This window comes from Ixodes scapularis, unplaced genomic scaffold (genome assembly GCF_016920785.2).
Source record: "Ixodes scapularis isolate PalLabHiFi unplaced genomic scaffold, ASM1692078v2 ptg001857l_1___fragment_3__unscaffolded, whole genome shotgun sequence".
Lineage (NCBI taxonomy): Eukaryota > Metazoa > Arthropoda > Arachnida > Ixodida > Ixodidae > Ixodes > Ixodes scapularis.
Genome location: NW_024610201.1, coordinates 1,476,383 through 1,499,121, shown reverse-complemented (window position 1 = coordinate 1,499,121; position 22,739 = coordinate 1,476,383). Strand labels below are relative to the sequence as shown.

The following is a 22,739-nucleotide window of genomic DNA, read 5'->3' as shown; positions in this document are numbered from 1 at the left end:
TAAAATAATATAGTGTTATTCCTCGGTGGCTTAATAACCTAAAGAAAGAAGTTTCTCCATGTTTAAACGCAAACTTTTATAAAGGCAAAAATGAAATAAGCCAGTAGCAGACGGCACATAGCCTCAACAGTGCTCCGCGCCAACAGCGTTGCGTCAAAATAGCGGTCTTCTCCTTTTTGCTGCCTTCTCTCTCCCTCCTTCGGCGCTCTCCTCCCTTTCCTCCTCTCCGGCACCTTTGTCACCACACCCACTGGCTAAACTCTCCCACTATACAGCTCTGCATTGCAGTAGTAGTTTTTTTTTATAGTCTTTAGAGTTAAATGTGAATATTTGACAGAAATCTCCCAGGTTGGGGTGAAAGAGGGTTAAATGAATGCATTTGATCATTCGCCTTAATTCGGTACCCATCATTTCAAGGCCTGTGTGGCCTTGTCCTGGGGTGTGCCTATGACTGTGGCTGTGAAGGAGCAGTTTTTTAATAGGTACAAGTACAAAGTATAAAAGCAAAAGGATCTATGTGCTGATCACGAAAGAATATGCTAGCCATTCTAATGTAGCTCTGCCAAGTACTTGATTGTGATTTGTTTTTATTTCCAGCTACTTGGTTGCCTCAAGATCTGGAGATCCTAGTGGCCACAAGCTTGGACTCAATCTTCTTCTGTGGTCCGGCCAGGACCATGGGGGAGGTAATCCCAGCAACAAGAGCATCACAGTATCTTCCTGCCTGTGACTTTCGATTAGCATCACGACAAGGGAGTCCTTATGCCACCAAGTGTTAGGTATGCTACTCGAAATAAGCATTCTTACCTATTCTTGAAGTGAAACAGCAAAAGCACTACTAAGCCTAAAATGCAAAAAAGCATTCAAATCTCGGGTTGGATGGAGTTCCAATTACAAAAAGGCGTCTGCAGACATGATTCACATGTGAACTTAAAGCCCACGGGTGTAGGTTCGACGGAGTCACAGAAATAACTTCCCGCAGATGGCTTCGCTAGTGCTATACCCAAACAAATTCTTAAAATAATCATTGTGTTACGTTGGTGTCATCAATCTTATGTACCTAGCCCACCAAGCAAAATAATCATTGTGTTACGTTGGTGTCGTCAATCTTATGTACTATCGGGGAAAAATGAAATGCGAACAGAGGAGCGCGTGGCTCGCGGTACAGGCTGCGCCGCCTGGCAGTGAGCCTAGGAGCGAGGGTGCGTGGCCTACTCTGACGTGTTCACGCCCCTCCCTTTGCGATCCCCAAGATTCAGCAGTGCGCCTCTTAGTCCGCTGAAAACTATCACCGCTATCTTTGCTGGCTCAGCGCGTGCGGTGCAAAGAAGCTCGCAGAACTCGCCGAGCAGGCAAAGATAGCGGTGACAGCTTTCAGCGCACTGAGAGGCGCACTGCCGAAGCTGGGGGAGCGCCAATCGAGGGGCGTGAACACATCAAAGTAGGCCACGCACCCTCGCCCCTAGGTTCACTTCCAGGCGGCGCAGCCTGTACCGCGAGCCACGCGCTCCTCTGTTCGCATTTCATTTTTCCCCGATAGTACCTAGCCCACCCAGCAGCCGGGAGATGTGAAATATAAAAAAATGGGAACTTGCACATTGTCAGCTCTGCAAAGATAATATATTGAACCGAGCGTAGCACGTTCAACTTAAGAAAGCAATTCAGTGCAGGCCTAGTTTTAAGGTTCACATATTTGTTATTGCCTTTCATAATGAAGGAAAAACTGCTTAAGTTGTGGCCCACTACAGGCTTTCTATTAGTGTTAAAAAGTGTTATGGCAGTTTGAACAGCTCGCTCCAAATATTTTCTTGAAATGCATAGGTTTATGGAAATTATTATGTGGATGTTTGCAGACAGTCATGGTGAGACCAATCTTTAGTGCCAAGTGTTCCACTTATTCAGAGTTGGTTGAGACTGTAAATATTGTAGGTCGCAAATTAAATTTTTATGGCATGCAATGGGCACAATCATCCGTAATGACTAGCTCTACCTAGGGGAACTTTATACGTTTACTACGGCAAGATGGTTTCGCAAAACTAAGTATTTAGTTTATTCAACTCCTGCACTAACCTTCTCTCTAGAAACTTTTTATATTCTTTACGATGCTGAGTTAGGATTCTGGAAGTAGTTTTTCTAGAACTACGCTAGACATTTCCAGTTCATCATTTTTCTCGCCAAGCATTCGAGAGAGCCAAACCCTGTAATATATGGATGGAACTCGCAGAATGATGCGACTGGCAGTTTGAAACATTCGGCACTGTAACAGTAACAATGACATGTCACTTGCCTATGTAGTGCTCATTTTCGCAGATCAAACTGCTTTTTCTGTCTGCACTCATTTTCAGTGGACTCATTCAGCGAACTCGCACCCGAGACTGCAGCGCTGGGTTCTGCGAAATAATTGGAATGAATATAGATGCAGCAGGTTTCTTTGAGTGTGCGTCTAACACGTATTCTTCATATTGAATCTGCTACTGTATTTATGACCATGTCCTTAATTGTATCCACATTCCAGCTTATTTTTATTTTGACATTTGAGTTTTCTTCAGTACTTTTCTCAACATCTGTGCTTGTTGAGCCGTACTCAAGACCATACATCTTGTCTTTCGCTATTACATTAATATATAAAACTGTTGATGCCGAGTACGTACCGAATCTGTCGTGCAAGTTAAATAAGAACCAATAGAAAGCTCTACAAAGGAAATTTTGTTAAAGGAGGCTGTATAATCATTAGAATAGCACATGCCATGCTAAAACAAAAAAAAAAATACAAATTCTTGTTAGGTTGGCAAGGATGACACTGCTGTGCTGTTTCTGATGTGTCACAAAAAAAATCAGTGCCATACAGTGTTCCTTATGGAAATACAAACTGTCGAATTCGAAGCCTAGAAGTTTTATTCAAGAATGTTCCTCAATACAAATGTATTTAGAGATCTGAGCCACCGGCTCATACATGACTATGTGGCGAACATTCATTTTCATGTGCATTATAGTTTACAAGGTCTAGTCTGCATTGATTTATTGCATTCATGCTGAAACTGGGAGGGGTTCTCTGGGTATGAATAAAGATATAAACATTTCTTGAAATCAAAACATTTGAGAACGGTCAAAAGAAAGGATCTGAGAACCTGATCTTAGATTCTCTTTTCTTTTTCTTCTCTAATTTTCTCTTTATTTCACCTGATGCATTTAGTTTTTTTAGCACAGCTCTTAGCGCCCGTTTCCGCGTTTTGCGGCGTCGCTGTCGGCGTAACCGCCCAACTAAACTTGGCAGGAAATTGAATTAATGTTGCGGTCATGTGACGTTAATATTTCCGCTAAGTCTAGCTGAGAAACTGAATTTTTTATGGATGACATGACACGGTCATGCGACGTCATTTTCCCCGCTACTTTTAGCAGAAAAACTGCATTTGTGTTGAGGACAAGGTCTAGTCTGCATATATTTTTGCATTCATGCTGAAACTGGGAGGGGTTTCCGCGCTAAATTTAGTGGAAAACTTAACCCGCTAAATTCAGGGAAATTTCCCGCTAAATGGGAGGGGGCCGAAGAGTAGTAGGGGAGGGGGAGGAGGGGCATACCCTCCCATACTCCTCTTCAAGATCTGTGCTCTAATTTCACATTACAGAGTATTCTAAACGTCTCATATTTCATCTCATGTTTATTCAACTTTTATATTGCAGGTGCGCTTGCAGCACAAATCTGGGTTGTGCTGATCCTCTACGCACAAGTTAGGAACTCCTGAATGGCAAGAGTGGGAGTTTGGTCTGACAGCTCAAGGGACACCATTGTTCAGTATTGAATTTTTAATTATCTTCTTTTGAGCAAAGTTAAGCTTTGCTGCTTGCAGTTCTTCTAAAAATAAATACCTGCAACCAAATTTACCAGGTCACGACATTTTGCCTCTGCTCTTAGTGCTCCTGGTAAGCGTTGGATAAGAGCTTACTGGTGTGCAAACATCATGTTTGTTTGAAACCACTCACTAATGTAGACTCGCTGACATCCAGCATTCCAATGAAACGCTGGATGTCCACAAGTCTTTCTTGAACAATGCAAGCGGGAAAGGAACCATACAATTGTATCGTATTGGGGGACATTCTAGAGAGTGTTTTTTTGTATGTTTTACAGACTTTAAAAAACCATGAAAGCTACATTTACGCGGTCTGTGCACGTGAGTTGCATGGCCAGGGCGGCATAGTATAAAAGACTAATTTGTAATGTTCAGTCGGGTTATTACAGAGATGTGCCAGACTTCTTTCAGAAAACTAGATGGAGGTTCATTCTAGCGTAGTTTTATCCCGCAAACCTAAATATCCCATTCGTTTTCCACAAAGATATAACTAAACGTGAGAAAACACAAAAAAAACCTCCTACCAATAGTGACATCGTAAGAAGACCTTTCGGCCGCGAAGCGTTTGTCGCTTAAGGGCCGCGCGTCCAATCGCAAGTTTTCTAGGTATATTCTCTCGCATTGGCACCAGTCGGGACACATTTTTTTGCCCTTTTAAAAAATAGCACGTGCGTGCATAGCTTTGATAGGTGCTGAAGATGCGTGAGCAAAGATTCCGAAAGCTGCTTTTGTGACGTTGCTCTCCAGGGAAGTGCTTTCACAGCGCTTTAAAAATGACTCTATGCAGCCTCGATTCATAAAATTACCAAATAATTTTGATATTTGAGATTCTGGAGGTCATATGAAGAAGATTTAAAAGTGTTTTCTCAAATACAAAACCGCTTCAGCCTCTCTCTAAGTATAGTATGTTCCTGAAATTTTTAATCAGTGAAAATAGATTCATGGTTCCAATTAGAAACTTGCTAAGCGTCATCAAAACACACTAAATCAACTTTCAATGTGAAGATTTAAGACAAGAGAAGCATTTTATGGCGTTCTAAAAAAAATGGTTAATTTGGACGCGTTTCCAGACTTCGGTTTCTTACCAGAGCGCATCTTTGCACCTGCGGTCCTGCTGCCCGGTGGCCGCAGTGCGAAGCCGACCCCTCGCCTCCCTCGTAGGATGGAGGGAAGCAAGGCGCACATGTGTTGCGCGTCTAAGCCCCTGGGGAACAGGAGTGTGGGCGCAGACATATGAGCTCTGATAAGAAACTGAAACCTAGAAACTCGTCCAAATAAAGCGTTTTTACAGAATGCGTAAAATGCTACCCCTGCATTATATCCTTCTAGAAAGAGTTGATTTTGTGGTTTTCAATGACTCAGCAAGTTTCTAACTGAAACCATATTTTCATTTTCACTAATTAAAAAGTTAATTGACAAATTGTATTTAATTATCTGACTGATTGTTACGATTAGGTCCCTATACTATGTACACCTGGCCGTATAACTCGCCTGCACAAACCGCATTAATTTAGCTTTCACGACCTTTCTAAACATATACGTAAAGCTTAAAACTAAATCGCCCTGTACAACAGTGACAAGGCGAAACCAGCATGGTGGAGCCATACGGCTCCACCATGCTGGTATCGCCTTTTCGCTGGTATAGGATGTCCCATATTACGTTATGCATGTATGGTTCCGTCCGCCTCCATGGTTCCGCAATAATCCACTACGCTGGTATAGGATGTCCCATAATACGACACGCTTGTACGGTTCCGCCTACCTGTATCATTCCGCCTTAATCCACTATACTGGAGCCGAGGTTTCGCTTGTATAGGATGTCCCATATTACGGTTACGCTTGTATGAGCCTTTTCCATCATCTTTCCATCATCGAAATTTTCCAATAGGGATACTTCAGGCTAAAATGTATGTTTTATCACTTTTGCATTTATACACGGTTAGTGCAGAGAGGGATTTTTTTTTAGTAATAAGGTTAAAGACGGTGTACTAACACATATATCGTTATGTATTGCGATATTCTCTGCCTCAATGGTTTCTCTCATTGAGAAATTGAGGCAGAGAATATCGCAACACATAACGACATATGTGTTAGTACTCCGTCTTTAACCTGATAACTAAAATAATTAGACTACCTAGTCTTACATTAATTTTAATTTTAGTTGAGAAATCATTGAGGCAAAGAATATCACAAAACTTAATGATAGATATGTTAGTACTCCGTCTTTATCCTTATTATAAAATGTTAGACTACCTAGCCTTATATTAATTTCTAAGGGTAAAAGCTGAGCTAGTTGGTTCTGAAACATATTGGGTAAAACCAGCTGAACAAAGGAAGTAACGTGACAGGAAAAAAAGATTGGCGAACAGACCGCTGGACTACCAACTGTTTTTTATTAAATCTTCCTCTTCTTCTATTAATTCATTAATAACATTCGACATCCCATACTTCAGGCTAAAATTTCTATTTTCTAAATTAATTTCTATTTTAGTTAGCTTACGGTTTAGCTTCCAATTAAAGAAAAAAGGACAAGTTATTCTCCATGGCCCTTGTTCATAATGCAAAAAGAAAAAAAAATTGTAAATATACCAGAGTGTTCTTAGTCAGCCCTGCGTAGGTGTCTCTTTCTTTTGTGTGTGGACTTGAGTGACTGTTTTCCGGGAACGCTGTTCCCCCAGTACATCATGAGCAATCAGCTCGCCCGAACCTCCGTGTCAACGGAGGTTCGGGCGACAATAGACATGACGACAATAGAAGAAGCCTAACAATGTCTGGGACTCAGCGCGTGTCCTGTGCTTTGCCAACCTCAGCGCGTGGCTATGATCAACATGGGCGGCATGCCATCGGCTCCACATCACGTGGCTGCTTGTTCTGGCTGAGAGTACAACTGCACGTTTTTCTATAATTTCTTTTGTGAGGTTTATTGCATGGGAAGAAAAACGGACGAGTGCGTTATTGGTCTTCAGGCACAGCCCTGCAGGCAATAAAAGACGTTCAATCACACCCCCACGGGAGTCTTGACAGGTAGTGCCCCACATAGGATTATGAGCGCTAAAATCTCCTAAAATTAAAAAAGGTTGCGGGAGCTGTCCTCTTAGTTCCTACAGCTCTTGAAGGTTTAAAGGAATGTTAGGGGGTAAGTATAAAAAAAATGTTACAAGGCGGTCCAGAAGGAGACGTACTGCAACAGCTTCCAGCGGCATGGAGGGGAACTTGAGAGCAAGCAACTCCACTCTGCACGACCACTGCAACACAAGAAGGGGTGGAAGAGGGGCGATCTTTTCTAAAAACCTGATGACGTCTTAAAATGTTAAAATAATTAGTGTGAAGATGGGTTTCTTGCAAGGCGACAGTGATGAGCCGAAGCTGATCCATGAAATAGTTCACATTAATATTTCTTAAAATACCGCGACAGTTCCATTGCATAAAATGTAACTTGGTCATCTATAAAAGGTATGTAAATATGCAACTGAAAAATAGACCTAGTAAAATAAGTAAGACTGTAGAGACAACAAAACTAGGTGGAAGACATTGGGATTATCATTTGGGTGGGCATTTCCCACTCCATATTGTCCTGGTCGGACCCAGGAGTGGACAGATTGTCAACATCTGTTGACACCTCCACCTCCTGAGAGGTATCCGTTGTTTTGAGAACAGCACTTGTCCGTCCAGGTGTGCGAGGGGGGGGGGGGGGTTGCAGACGAAATGGGCGATGGGTCGTCTGAGCTCGTCTGGTCCCCTCCTTTCACAGGAGCTGCATGGGCACCATGCTGCTCCTTCGGTAGGGGGGCCCAAGAGCGAGAAGTTCGCTCTGTCTTACCAGGCGGGGACCTAGGAGAGGGGGCAGGCGCGGCTGCTGCCAGCCTGTCCCTGGAAAGAGGAGCAGCACGCGTGCTACCACCAGGGGCTGGAGGATGCAGCTGCTGCCCCTGTCGGGGAGCTGGGGCCCAAAAGTCGTCCGACAGGATCTCGGGAGAGACCTGGGTGGCCCTCGACTCCGAGCGTGATGCAGGGCCCCTGCGCACCACCTCGGCGAAACCCCCCTTTGATAAAAAGAAGAACCGCTTCTTGGCTTCTGGGTATAGTATGTTTTCCTTTATATTGATAGTAAGGATGTCCTTTTCTAGCTTTCAAGAGGGACATGCACGATAATAAGCAGGATGTAGTCCACCGCAATTAGCGCAGTAGACCACAGCCGCCTCGCAAGTATCGGAAACATGACCTTTACTACCGCACTTCGCACACGTCTCCTTCCCTCGACAGCTGCGCGTTCTATGACCAAAACGCTGGCAACGGAAGCACCGCTGGGGGTTGGGGACGTAAGGGCGGATGCGGCAGTTCTAGTATCCTGCCTTGATTGCATCAGGAGAGTGTGCCTTTCGAAAGTCAGAACAACATGTCTCGAAGGGATCTGTTCGCCATCTTTCCTAAACATGATGCGTTTTACGGCGACGACACCGGCACCTTGGAGTCCCTCGAGGAGTTCTTCCTCACTAGTGTGCAAGAAGTCGTCCTCGGAGAGGACTCCACGGACAGTATTTAGTGTGCGATGAGGGGTCACCAACACCTTCACATCAACGACGGTAGTCAATTTAAAAAGTGCGAATTTTTTTTTTTTTGTGTGTTTATTTTCACAAAAAAGGTCTCCGGTGTGCTGTTTTTTAGCCTTGTAGGAAAACCCTACAAGGGTTTCTAGCACTTTTGCTACAATAAAAGGTGAGAGGTTTGAAACAGGTTTTTGTTCATCCAGCGAACAAACTAAAAATAAAAAAACTTAGTAAATGTTTCTACTTCACATTCTTTGTGGATGGTTTTTGTTCAGGGCAGCGCCTTTTAAGGGCGTGCCCTGAACGGGGTTTAGAGGGGTGGGGCGCCATAAGAGGGCAAAGAGTGTTCAGGATCCGCGGTGCACCGCCCACCACCGAGCCCAACAAGGGGTTAGGTAACTCACCATATAAAGAAGGGCTTGGCTGGAGACATTACGCTAACAGTGCTGCCAGGAAACTATACCCAAGTGTGGGTCAAGACAGGTATATTGCCACCCAAGGCACCCTTGCCCTTGCCCCCAAAGACCCTTGCCACCAAAGAGGGGTGAAAAAGGAGTAAGAGAAATGAGAGAGAAGTAAAAGAAACAGGAAAGGTAAAGGTGAAAGATTGAAGGGGATAGTAGACGAAAAGGTGACTAGACTGAATCATCCTGGCCGGGCTTTACCAGGACTCCCGTGTACGAGAAGCGGGGGCCAAAGTGGTGTATCGCTTCACCCGGGGGGCCCCGAAGGGTCCAAACCTACCCCGGGCTTGGCTCAACCACCAGGATGCCCGTTTCCCCGGACAAGGGAAAGCCACTCACAGTCAGCAGTGGGCGGCCAAACCCGCATGGCTCGGTGTCCGTGGATACGCCACTCTCCAAACACCTTCTTCCACAGGTGCTCCCTGCGGGGTCTGTTCACTTTAAAACGAACATGTTTTGCAAGTATATTCTTTCTGGAAACTCTGGAAGAAATAGCAGATAAGACACTTTGTGAATCGACAGAAATGACTGCGTTCAATACACTGTTGTCCAGAATATGCTCAATGGCTAATAAAATACCATAGAGCTCTGCAGTGAAGATGCTTGCAATTGAGTCAAGCTGCACAGCTCTTTCTAAGTTACTAGAATAAACTGCATAACCAACGAAACTTAAAGATTTCGACCCGTCGGTATAGTACTCGGTGCAACCTTTAGATATCCTTTCTTGCAAAGATAGAAACTCTTGCTGAAGAAACTGTGGAGCAACGGTCTTCTTACTGTATTTGGTGAAAGACCAGTCACAACATACGGGTAGCTCGTTCCAAGGGGCAATTCTCTCCATAGAGTTTAGCAATTGAACATCACTTGTGGAAGGGACAGGGAGGTTGAGAGAGCTACAAATACTTTGAACTCGAAAACCTAAGGGGCGCACAATTGTTGGCTTGTTTTCAAGCAATTTACAGAACTGTGGGGTCTGTAAAATACTATAAGCAGGATTTTTGGGATCCGACAGGACTTTGTAATAATAACACAGGCTCAAGTACTGTCGGCGTTTTTCAAGAGACATTTGAAGTGTGTCCACTCCAACAAACCACGGAGATCCGTCGGACGTCCGTGGAAGGTGCGAACCTCCTGCGCCTAAAGCGGACGTCCGTAGAACGTACACCGTACATCCGTTTCTGTATATCCAAGTCGGAGATGTGCCGGATGTCCTAGGGATGTCCAAATGAGATTTTCAACGGAAGTCCGCCGAACATTCATTTATAGACGTACACAAGACGTCCATTTCTGTACATCCGAATCGGAAATGCACCGGATGTCCAAGGGATGTCCAAATCAGGTTTTCAACGGATGACTGCCGAACCTCCATTCATAGGCGTACGCAGGGCATCCATTAATGTACATCCACATCGGAGGTGTACCGGATGTCCTAGGGATGTCCACATCAGACTTTCAACGGATATCTGCAGAACTTCCATCCGTGGAGGTCCACAGAACATCCATTTCTGTACATCAAAATCAGAGATGTACTGGATGTCCTAGGGATGTCCAAATCAGATTTTCAATGGATGTCCGCCGAACTTCCAATTATAGACGTACGCAGGACATCTGTCCCTGTACATCCAAACCAAAGATGTACTGGATCTCCTACGGAGGTCTACATCAGACTTTCAGCAGATATCTGCAGAACTTCCATTCATAGGTGTAAACAGGACAGCCATTTCTGTACATCCAAAACGGAGATGTACTAGATGTCCTAAGGATATCCATATCAGAGCTCCAACAGATAGCAGAAAAGAAATATACACAAATGGCAGTTTATATACAGCCCCCATTGCTTGGGGACAAACTTTCACAAATCACTTTTATTTAGAGACGTGTAAGCTATGCATGGTTCTGCATTTCTGAAAGCACATATTTTACAAGACGTTTTAGAATTATAACTTTATGGGCATTTAGGGAACATTAATTTGTTTACAGACTGTGTTCAAAATATAGTTTCTACAAAGTACTGCTCCAGTTACTAGTTGTTTTTTATAATTTGCAATAACGAAGCGGTTCCAACAAAGATAAAAAACGAAAAGCCAAGGCAGCAAGGACTCTCGTGCGTGAACAAAACACTCTCTGCTTGCCTGCAAGGGAATATTAACCACCAGCAGGTATTTTTCATATTGAAATTAAGTTTACAAAAAATATTGTAGTCAAGCCAGGAACACATTCTTCAGAAGATTGTGAAAGTCAGTTTATTCAAGGTATATTCATTCATTGCTGGAACTCTTCAAAACCTTTGATTGGGCAGTTTCTACCAAAGCGCGGAAGTTGTTTTAGAGTCGATGACCAATTGATTATTCAGATGCCTTCATGGTACTGTTATTTATTCAAATGACATTCAGCTTGTTGCTTGATAGCATGTCCTATAATACAGAGAAGTTTGATTGAGGATATAAACTGCAGTTGCGGCAGCGGAATTTTTATTTGTCACATAAAGATTAAGGGCAGAAATCATATATTTTGCTTTATGAACCCAAAACAAATCGTTTGAATGAAAATGTCGCTGCCACACGTTTTAGGTAAGCCACCCCAATTTTGTTTTATTCCCTTCATAATAAAGTTTTCTATCTTATTTGTACACCATACCTATACCATGCTTAGGAATGCAAAAAAAAGACGAAACTGTGCCGTCAGTGACTGTGATTATAGAGCTCCAGAAGCTGTATCAGTTGCACGATAGTTCGTTCAACATTCAACTCCCCAAAATCATTGCACATCTATGGCACTTTCACGGAGCGCTTTTGCTGAAGACACAGACATAAAAAAAACTTTTTTTAAAGATTTTTCTGCATTTTTATTGAAATATTTATATTAATCTTTCAATAAAGTCGGCATTTCGCATGAGCATGTTCTAGCTCGCCGCAGTCGCAACCCCATGCTAGCCCAGCTGTAGTTTTTTTGCAAACCATTCTCCCTACCCATATAATGTTTGTACAGGATTTGTGTAAATGTGAAACCTGTTTACAAATAGGTGTCCGTTTGAGTAAACCCATACAAAGAGTTGCATCAGAATGTGTGTATGGGCCAACCATTTTCATCAGTAAATTTGTATCAGCAACTCCTAATAACGTGTGCACAAAGAATGAGGTCTAAATGTTGGTGAAAAGGGCTTGAAAACGTAATCTAAAAACATTACTCCAAAGCAGGCGCTTGGTGTTAGAGATGTACCGAATAATTACACCACCTAAATCCTTAATATAAACCGTCCTCTGTGTTGATGCATCCTTATCTTGTGCCAGCAGAGCCAGCTAGGTCTTTCATGAAATGCTCTTTAACAGGCTGCACGACTTTAAAAAATACAGAACCCCAAGTGTTTTCCAACGTTACGAATGTTGATCACATTTGAACTGTTTGCTAAGGCCGGCCTAGTGATCGACAATCGGGAACTCGGTCACATTAGTCAACTTAACAAATTTAAAGTATAAGTAGCAGCACTGAAAAAGTTCTACGATCATTTGGATTGAGGTTACCCAGCAAAACTGTCAGATTAGTCAATTTAACAAAAGTATAGACAGCACCACTAAAAAAACTTTCACATTTATTTTGATTAAGGTTGCCCCACAAAAGCGTTTAAAATATGCAGTCAGCATATGAACAGTCCTTTCTACAGCCTTAAGGCTCTACTACTGGAGAAAATCCAACTGCTGTGATCTCCATCTCCAACATGATGTGCGTAAGCTCAAGCATCGATTCCACAGCTCATAAAAGTTCTTCAAATTTAAAACTTCCATCAGGGGACCTAAATAGCAAGTATCAAAAGGCGTTTATAAAGTCACTGCAAGGCCGAAACATAAATACTCGCACAGATTTTACATTGTTTTGTTACGCATGACAGGTTGTCGTGCATCGGCTTTTCCATGCATCGTTTTCCCGATTCACAAAAAACCGTCATGCATCGGCTTCCGAAACGCTTCGTATGTCAATTAGAAGTGTTTATAAACCAGAATAAAAAAAATTTCACCGAGATACCTACACTAGAACTTTATCAAATATCAATAACAATAGAGCTCACGTCTGGAGCGCCGCATCACACTTGCCGATCGTTGGCGTACTCGTAAACAATGTGCATGCTGCTGCAGCCCCGAGTTTCTCGAAGTGCACACCATGTGCACTTGGAGAAGCGAAACTATCACTGCGGCAGGAATACAAACTGTACTTCGGGGATAGGCGAAATAGTGTGCGACACTTTCAACAGGCGGCACCACCAGAGTTAACGCTCGCGTGAAAACTCGAATGCTTCGCTGCCCTCGCCTAAAAAGAAAATGGTATTGGACATTTTTTTTTTACTTCCTTTCTTATTTTTGGGGAGAGGGCTTTTCTGTGTCTCTTTTTTTCTCTTTCCGGTCTTCCTTTTCTTTTTCTTTTTTTGTCCCGGACGTTTTTGAGTGTCGCCGACACTATGAGAGCTTGGAGCCTCTTCGAACGACCTCCCCCTCCGTTTTAGGCTGGTTCAGGCGTATGTGTTTTCAACTGCACTAGACGGCTCCTTGTGTCCCACTATGAAGCGTTGCGCGGATCTCGGTAGTCATATCAATGACCTCATTGTAAACGCTCATAAGCGGTCACTACGCAGTCGGTTATGCGCAAACGGAACTGTCTGAACCAGAGTGTCGAGCCAAAAATTTTATCGGTTCGGTTCGGGCTCACGCCTTTCGGTCCAGTTCCCGTTAATCTCTGGGAACATAAATAAAAACCGGTTTGAACCGGTTTGAACAGCTAATTTGGGAATACATTTTCCGCGTTATTTTGGCAATAAGTACTATTTCCGCCGTCAAACGAGTAACAATTTTTTTTTTCAGAGGTACAATCCACCTTTATTTCCAGGCACCGAAAATTAGAACTAGCGTTATTTAATTTTGACATAAAAGTAAAAGAAAATCGTTAACAGGCAAAACGTCGTGTTCATACGACCAAACATCTATTTGTTCACCTGAGTCACATATATTTTAACCTAATGGAAAGGTAGTCACAAACTTTGGTAGCTCACCTAAAATACCCGTGATTGATACAACTTTCCATCGCAGTATTAAAAACTGAACCGTAGTTGTGCTCTTGAACTAAGGAATCGGAGTGCATACAAAAGGGAATGGGTATCTCGTTGTCATATATATAAATAATCATAGTTTACGAAATACGTTTTATAATAAACAGGGTCTGGCTTTAAGGACAAACATATTTAACACGCCTTTCAAAATTCGAATTTCAAAAGAAAATGCCTGAATTAGGGCACGCCTGCATAGCTTTGCCAAACGTTTTACGTCATTTTTTTCCCCCTTTAGAGCTCATTTTTGAGGTAGTGACGTATTAAAAATAAAGCAAAATCGGAGGTCGTGCATTTTTCACGTCCTCTCCTATACCAGCCTGTTTGTTGTCTGCACACTGGTTTATGAGCTCGCTCCCGGGTGGCTTGCTGCACGCAAAGAACGCTTAAAAGAATAAGAGAGGCTGTCAATGAGCAAGATAATCGCGATAATTAGTACTTTTAACAAAATATATGAACGATGACCACCTGGGAGCAAGCTCATAAACTAGTGTGCAGACGACCAACATCCGGCAGTAGGGTATAGGAAATGTACGACCACCGTTTTTGCTCTATTTTTAATATTTTACTACCTCTGACTTTAGCTCTGAAGAAATAAAGAAAAAAAAATAAAATTTTTCGCGAAACTACGTCGCCTATCCAATTTCAAGATGTCCGTTTTGAATTCGAATTTCGCAAGGCGTGCCAAATCCGTTAGTCGTTACGACCACACCCTGTATTTGATGACAACGCAACTGAGCTAAAAGCAGTTCAAATATTTATGACAAACACATGTATTCGTAGTCACATTGGGCCAGTGACACACCTACACTGAGCAGCAATCAACACGCTTGTCTTCCTGACCAACAGTTTTACACTCAGCACAGTGATGCAGGCAAAGAATAATAAAGAAAGGAGTGATCAAAATAGCTCACTCTCACTACCTATAATTTAAACGCACATTTGTGCTGAGATCGAATCTGGCCTAAAATAGCGCATATCCGAGTGAACATTTTCCTTTACAGGATAGATTGGCATAGCATGGCTGTGGAGGTTTGTTCTTGACAAGCTGCCGGTCAATTTAATTTGAAAATAATCATCAGCCTTGCTAGTTGATATTTCATTTTATAATGAAGAGAGAAAAAAGACACATTCCAAAATTTTGATCACCGTTTTATATAACTAACAGTAAGCCGAATAGCAATGACTGTCGGAATAAACAATCAACGCCCGAATATAAAAGTCTGACAGAAAACATAGTGGCATGCATAAAAGGGGTGATCGTCGAGTGCTTTATTAAAGCCATTGAATATGAAAAATCAGAGGGCAGTGTGTTTCAATAGACCTTTTGCCGAATTATTCAATCATCAGAGAGAATGCCGGGAAAGTAGGTACAGGCGCTGCGCGTGCTGGCGTCTGCAACCAGAACTGTTTAAAAGCAAAAATCTGAAACAAATAGCACGAACGCTTTATTTTAGTCAATACTTATATTACTTTGTAAAGGGAAAGCGAGCGCGTGTACCTACGTTCCCAGCATTCTGTATGATGCTAGGGTAATTTAGATAAAGGTCTATTAGATATGTAGTGCGTGGAAAAAATAAAAAAACCTAAAAAATGTTAGTTCGAGCAAATATTGGCTGAGGAGAAAATTCATAATAGTTCCTAGAACAAAAGAGTATTTCACGCTCTACTCGACATTGCATCTACTTAATTGGTCACTTTCGCGACAGTGTGTGTGCGTAATCTTCATAGTTCCATCACGCGTCCCTGTGTACTTCGTTTTTGTTCAGCCCAAAACAAACAAAAAACTGCTGCTTATGACATAAAAGAGACATTACCAAATTTCTATGTGTTTGAAAAGTTAAAGATGTCCCAGGAACACATAGTTATTTAAAGCTCTCCCAAATCACTTTGGGCCTTTGAGCAAAGAAAAAAAAAACGCCGGAAAAGATTTCAAGAGAATTTTTCAGATAATTCGCCACGGTCGATCACCCTCGGGTTATTTTCAACATGATCAACATCCACCAGCTCGCCTGTACATTCAACGCTTTTGCGTAAAGCTTGAGAAGTTGTTCATGTATGATAGCTCAGAACAATTTGGCATATCTTCATATGTGCGTCCACCGCGAAATCGTATAGCATCGATTGTTTGGCACACGTGACGGAAGAAATTAAAGTTCTTCCAAATTCGTCACGCGTCACAAGCTCTGTAATATAAATTAAGACATATAACATATTAAAATTACCCAAGGCTGTGGTAAAAGATGGGAAACTTTCTGGAAGAAAAATGACACAGGAAGGACGTCTCAAAGTTGAATGTAGTTTCCCATCTTTTACCACAGTCTCGGGTTATTTTCCATTCTCAGGCTTCTTGTTTTTGGGGCCTTTCCTACACAGATTACCAATAATAAAGCCAATACCTTTGCAGAAGACACCGAGAACGCCTGTATCGACTCGACGCGTAAACAGGATGTGATGCCTCTAGTGCGTACGTTGGAAAAGCGACACCGACAAACGAAACATAACGTCTAATGTCTCCAGTTTTCCCGCAGGATGGTGCTGCGCCTAACAAAGTCACTTAGGTCGTATATCAGTAAGTGACCGTAAATGGATGTCCAAATCATTGTGGGAGCCGCCCGCTCCACTTCCCTGATTAGGCCCTATGGCCGCGGGAAAAGCACTCCGAGCTGTCCACCTGTCAGCCGGAGCGCCCCGTTTCGTCCCTCGGAGGAGCAGCCATCTTGCCTGCTTACCCTCGCGTCGCATACCTCCCCCCCCCCCCCCCCGTGCCCCCCTCCCCCCCTTGCGGGGACACGTGAAACGTCCCCCTGGCGGTTGGACCTTCTTGGGTCCGAGGCTGAGGCCGCCAGCAGAGAGGAAGAGAGAGGGGGGCCTTGCGCCCCGCTCGAGGGGACTGCTCGCGGGGACATCCAACTGTTCGGACGTGTGGCCCGGCCCTCCCTGACGGCCCACCTCCGAGCCGCTCTCAGGGAGGCACGACAAGGTAAGGTCGGTTCTTTCCTGGTCGCCCTTAGCGTGTTTCTTATCTGTATATGATTAACACGTAAAATAAACATCCGATTATCCCTTGCCTTCGGCGTGTCCGTGTGCTCCCTTTTGAGACTCCCGGCTAACGGTTGCAGCCGACAGTCGAACCCGCCGCAGGGCTCAGCATGATACGCTGTGGAGTGGTAGGTTGAGCGGTCGGCCTCCTTGCCGGACGCCCTCACCCCTTTGAGACCTCCACAATCTACAAAATATAAAATGAGAAAAAAAAATGGCTAAGAGAGTAATTATATTTTTAGACAAAAAAAAAACAAAAAACTCGTGATTTTGATTGACCGTGCATCGAAATGTCCGTGTACCAAAATGTCCGCGCACCAAAAAGTCCCCCATCGAAATGTCCGTGCACCGAAAAGTCCCTGCACCGAAAAGGCCGCATGAAAACGCCTTACATCGAAACGCCCTACACCGAAATGCCCGGATCCCGTGGCGAAAATGCAGACCACAGGAAGCTTTACAACGAAATACGTTTTTAACCCCCCCCCCCCTCTTTTTTTTCTTCTTATTTTATTGCTTCTTCACAGAATACGCTTTAGTCCTGAGGGACTCCCTCCTCCGTTTGGGAAAGGGGTGATAATTCGACGATTATGTTTGTGTCACTCGTTCGCAGTAATTCTCCGTTGATTTTACTTTGCACCCAAAATATAAACAAAATATGGAGGTGGTCGAAGCTTGGGGAAATATTTGAAAATGACGCTGATCTTTCTTCTCAGGTATCCCTCCCATACATAGTTCCAGTTCTGTGCAACGACGAATTAATAAGTCACATTTAGTACTTTCAATTCTTCACGGGGACAACTATCTGAGGCATTTCAACAAGAACGAAAACATGTTTAGGTACCTCAAGGATGCTTACGTGTAAAATAGGTCGTGCAAATATTTTTGTACTTTCAATAAATTCCGCTAAAAACTAATCCCTGACGTTGATAACTTGCAAAAACACTAATACCCATTAGTTTTCTTCTCCGCGCAATGGCAGACACGGAAAAAATAAAAGGAAAGAAACAGCTACCCCCCCCCCCCCTCAACTCGCAATTAGAATAAGACGCCCCGTGAACTGACGCTAATTAGATACATACGTCAGTGTTCAGGATAGTTATGCGCCGGGGGTGGCAAAGCATAGAGCATGGGCTGAGCGTCGGATGTTAGAGTTCGGCTATTCTCATCTTTAACTAAACACGACCCATTACCCAAATGCTTCCAGAGGCTGATTGTCATCAACCCGAGCACTCGACTCCGGCTCATGACAATCGAGCACGTTAGGGTGCAACGCGACCTGCGGTGCGAAGTCCTGATGTCATGTGACGTCACGGTGTCAACAACGCTAATAAATCTAGAGACGTTCTAAATTTAAAACCATTTGACGCAGTGTGTCACGCGACTACGTCACATGACATTACGAGGCCACATGACGTGACATTGCTTCACAGCATATCTTGACGACCCCCCATGCGAAGGCCATAAGAGCGCGCCTCTCTGCTCTAGACCGGCCATAGCCCTTCATGAGTTGGCAAACCAGCACACGTCAAGTGGCATATGGCACTGCGAGCCGATCTGGCACTCGCACAACCGTAAAACGCCGAGATGCCCCACCCCCGAAAGACAGCCCACCCCAATTTTTGCTTGATTACCTATATTTTTTTTAAACACCAAAAGATAGCCCACATGTAGTAATAGTAGAGTGTAGGATCAATGATATAGCCTCGACGCAAATGCAGCTAGTTAGCTATGGCAGGATATAAGCGAACATTGCTGACTGCAAAGTAGTCATCTTTGCTTCGTTGCCCCTCGCCCGGATAAGAAGCTTGGAAGGGACACACGACCTAAAAATAGGATTTTTTTACTTTTCTTGATTGCACACCGAAAGGAAGCCCACTCCATATTTTCACCCACTTTGCTCTTGATTTTAGGTGGGCTATCTCCCGGGATATTACAGTAAGTCCTTTTCCGTAAATTTTATTTTAAACGCCCGCGAGATGATAAGGGGCTACGTGAACGTAATAAACAGTGAACAGTGAGCTATGTCAACAATTGAGACACATTTGGACTTATTATTGCCACCAATCTGACTCATTCATGAAATATTTTCTTCGAAGATGGCCATTAAGTCTAGTTTCTGTTTTGAGGGGGAACTAATCGAAAAATTTGAATAGCCTCTCTGGATTTGGGACACATCAAGACACGACTATCGCGATAGAATAAAGCAGGACAACTCCTGGATTACCATCGGCAACCTCTTACGTATTCATTTCTTAACTTTTGTTTGAGTGAGGTACATATTGTGAGTACGTCAGCTGGATCGCCGCGCGAGCGTAGTTCAGATTTTGACTGTGAATAGGTGACCAGAGATCAACAAGCTAGTTTGTGTGCACCGTTTCTTAAACGCGTGAAAACAGCGCATTAGCGCAATAACACCTGGACATGTGTTTCAATTCAAAGCGCTCTTATCCCTCCCTGTGTCTGCTCCCTCCCCCGTCATCTCACCAGGGTGGAGGAAGCTGTGCTTCGGAGACTGCGGGCTTGGGTGGCCATTACACCGGCTGTAACCTGCACATGGAGCTCTCCACCCGTCACACGACAGGCGACATGCCCCAAGTGTCCCCTAGACGCGACGGAAGCGGATGTGCATCACCTTATATGGACTTGTCCTGGTCTACAGACTGAGCGCACTCGCCTACTTATAGCTGCAGGTCTCCAACACAGTGCACCCACCAGCTACCATAAGTGGCTGCATAACAACCACTATCACAAGACATTGCTTCAATTCATCCATACCACAGGCCTTGTAGCATACATATAAGACATTTATGCCTAAAAGCAACCCCTACATAATAAAAAAAACTACTTTATTACTAACCAACTAGCCCAACTTTCTACTTCATTATTAACTAGCGACCTATTGCGTTGTCATGTGAATTGTCACGTCATTGTTGAATTGCTGTCGCTTGACACCTCCACTGACCAAGTTTTAACACGCACTAACATAAAAAAGCCTATCCTGATAGAATAGTCGTTTTTGAGTTTTCCTGTACATCAAAGTGCTCATCATTATTTCATCAAGCACATAAAGATGCAAAAAAATTTAGTGCATTCTAGGTTAGCCATAGTAGTATTTGTAGACAAGTTCTTCTCTTCTACACGGGAGGGAGCCACCTCACCAAGAGAGAGCACGAGTATCGCGCAAGCGGCTTGGGACCGTTGACCAATGAGAGACACACACACGGCAAGCACTGTTACCTGCCATGTCTAGGCAAGCTCGTCGAACTCGAACTCAGTTCTCGGTCTTCTCAGTTGTATTAACTAATCGTTAATAAACGCTTTCAAAACATGGTGTCAGAAACGGAACACGAAAACGCTCGCACGTGAAGTCAAGACCGATGTGAGTCGCACGGCGCAAGAGTTAAGGCAAGCGAAGACCAGCAGCGCAGAAAATGGCGGAAGACAGCGGCACCGCTACTACGCAGCAGTCGGGCAGGAGTTCGAACGTCCAACTTCCCATGCCGGGAGGGGTCTTCGCAAGTTTGCTGCCTCCTCCGAAGCCACTCGACATGTCCGGAGGCCTGGAGACATCCTGGAGAACATGGTGGGACGAATTTAAGTTGTTCTCAACCGCCACTGCTCTGAAGTCGCAAGACGCCGAAGTACAGGCCGCGACGTTCCTAGTCGTCGTAGGGGAAGACGCCAGGCGAGTCTACAAAACGTTCACGTTCGAAAACCCAGGTGACGAACTGCGCGTTGAGAAGATAGCGGAGCTTTTTGAAAAGCATTGCAAGCCAGCTATCAACGTGAGCTATAGGGACTTTGTATTCGGCACACGGAACCAGCATGACGGCGAACGATTCGATGACTGGCTTACTGAGCTGCGCACGCTGGCGAAGCAGTGCGATTTTGGCGAGCTACACGACCGCATGTTGCGAAGTCGAATGATTCTTGGAATGACCAACAAGCGACTGCAACAACGCCTCATCAACGACGATCCAACTTTGGAACAAGTGATTCAAAAGTGCCGCATGGAGGAACGTGGAGCCCTACAGTTCAAAGATATCCAAGCTGGAGCATCGCCTGCCGTTGTACATGGACTCAAGTCCGAGACATGCCCTCAATGTGGATACTCTACGCACACAAGCGGAACATGTCCTGCCAAAGGTACGAAGTGTAAAAACTGTGGTCGGAGGGGACATTTCGCTCGAGTGTGTCGCGCGAAGAACAACTTACCGAAAAATAGAGCATCACCAAGGAAGAATGTTCGCAATGTTGAACGATGCAAATCTCCAAGTTCCAGCTCCGAAGAAGAAAAGTTGGTTTGTGGTCTATCCAACAGTGTTGGTGATGAACAGTTCTGGAGAGCTGAAGTCAGAGTTGCAGGAAAGGCAGTTGACTGCAGGGTGGACACAGGAGCAAACTGTTCTGTTATGTCTGCAACGCAACTGCGACGAGTCACGAACCAGAAACCGCAAGCAGTCACTACGAAAATAGGTTCGTTCTTTGGCCATGTCAGCAAAGCGGAAGGCCGCATTATGCTGCCAGTCGCCCATGGCAACCAGGGTACCGACGTACAGTTCTACATCGTGAAACGGGAAGTACCCACAACGATAAGCGCTACCCCGTTGCGGAACGACTGAACCTGATCAAGCGAGTGGCGTCAGCGGAAAAGCACTGCAACCAGACAGTAAAAGAACACGAGGACGTCTTCCATGGACTTGGTGAAATCAAGGGTGTCAAGTATCACATGAAGCTCAAGCCAGATGCTCAGGGTGTTACGCAACAGCCACGTACAGTCCCAGTAGCCATCCGAGACCAGCTGAAAAGCCACCTGGATGACCTCGTGCTACAGAAGGTGATTGCACAAGTGACAGAACCAACAGAGTGGGTCCACCCAATCGTGGTTGTGAAAAAGAAGGACAAACTCCGACTGTGCATAGATCCACAAGAGCTCAACAAGGTTCTCATGCGAGAGAACTACTGCATGCCTACACTGGAGGACATAGCAGCACGACTGGAGGAAGCCAAGTTCTTCTCGACGCTCGACGCAGCCACGGGGCTTTGGCAGATCAAGCTAGACACACCGAGTTTGTACCTCTGCACATTTGCAACACCGTTCGGGAGATACAGATTTCTCCGAATGCCTTTTGGCATATCGTCAGCTCCCGAGGTGTTCCAGAAGACTATGCACGTGGTGTTTGAAGGCCTCGACGGAGTTGAAATCATGGTCGATGACATTCTTATCTGGGGAAGGACGGAAGAGGAGCATGACCGTCGACTGCAAGCCGTGCTGCAGAGGTGTTGTGAGGTCAACCTTAGACTGAACAAAGAGAAATGCAAGTTCTCTCAAAGCCAGGTCAAGTACTTGGGACATATCTTGTCACCTGAGGGACTCTTGATTGACCCGACGAGGGTACAAGACATCCTTGCGCTCCCAAGACCATCAAATGTGGGGGAACTGAAGAGCTTCCTAGGAGTCGTGAACTACCCTGGCAAGTTCATCCCGCACATGTCCGACACAAGTGCACCGTTAAGGCAACTCTTGAAGAAAGAGGCGGCCTGGTCCTGGACAGAGGAGCACGATAAAAGCTTCACAGCACTTCGAACAGCGTTGACTGTTGCACCAACTCTGCGGTTCTACGACAAGAACAAACCAGTAACTCTGTCAGTGGATGCAAGTTCCACAGGAACGGGTGCAGTGTTGCTTCAGGAGGGTCAGCCAGTAGCCTACTCATCGAGGTCCTTAAATGACGCCCAAAAGAAC

At 44.5% G+C, this 22,739-nt stretch overlaps 1 protein-coding gene and 1 pseudogene across 2 annotated transcripts; both read left to right on the top strand.

Moving 5' to 3' along the window:
* Window positions 1-16,225: 16,225 nt before the first annotated feature.
* On the top strand, window positions 16,226-20,301 carry LOC121834618. Of its 2 annotated transcripts, XM_042288326.1 has the most exons (3): window positions 16,226-16,934; window positions 18,904-18,928; window positions 19,481-20,301. In XM_042288326.1, exons 1-3 carry the CDS (start codon window positions 16,538-16,540, stop codon window positions 19,791-19,793), a joined length of 735 nt encoding a protein of 244 aa, XP_042144260.1. In that variant the 5' UTR covers window positions 16,226-16,537; the 3' UTR covers window positions 19,794-20,301. The 2 variants fall into 2 exon arrangements, 1 of the variants encoding a protein (XP_042144260.1); XR_006077288.1 differs by lacking the exon at window positions 18,904-18,928.
* A 32-nt stretch (window positions 20,302-20,333) lies between these two features.
* LOC121834617 lies at window positions 20,334-22,349 on the top strand (annotated as a pseudogene).
* Window positions 22,350-22,739: the final 390 nt, after the last annotated feature.

Excerpts from the sequence above, each read along its gene's own strand:
- LOC121834618 (XM_042288326.1), top strand. The coding sequence starts at position 16,538 with ATGGATGTCCAAATCATTGTGGGAGCCGCCCGCTCCACTTCCCTGATT. Across the intron at positions 16,935-18,903 it reads TCTCAGGGAGGCACGACAAG|GTGGGCTATCTCCCGGGATA; the intron begins GTAAGGTCGGTT and ends TCTTGATTTTAG. Across the intron at positions 18,929-19,480 it reads CTATCTCCCGGGATATTACA|GGTGGAGGAAGCTGTGCTTC; the intron begins GTAAGTCCTTTT and ends TCATCTCACCAG.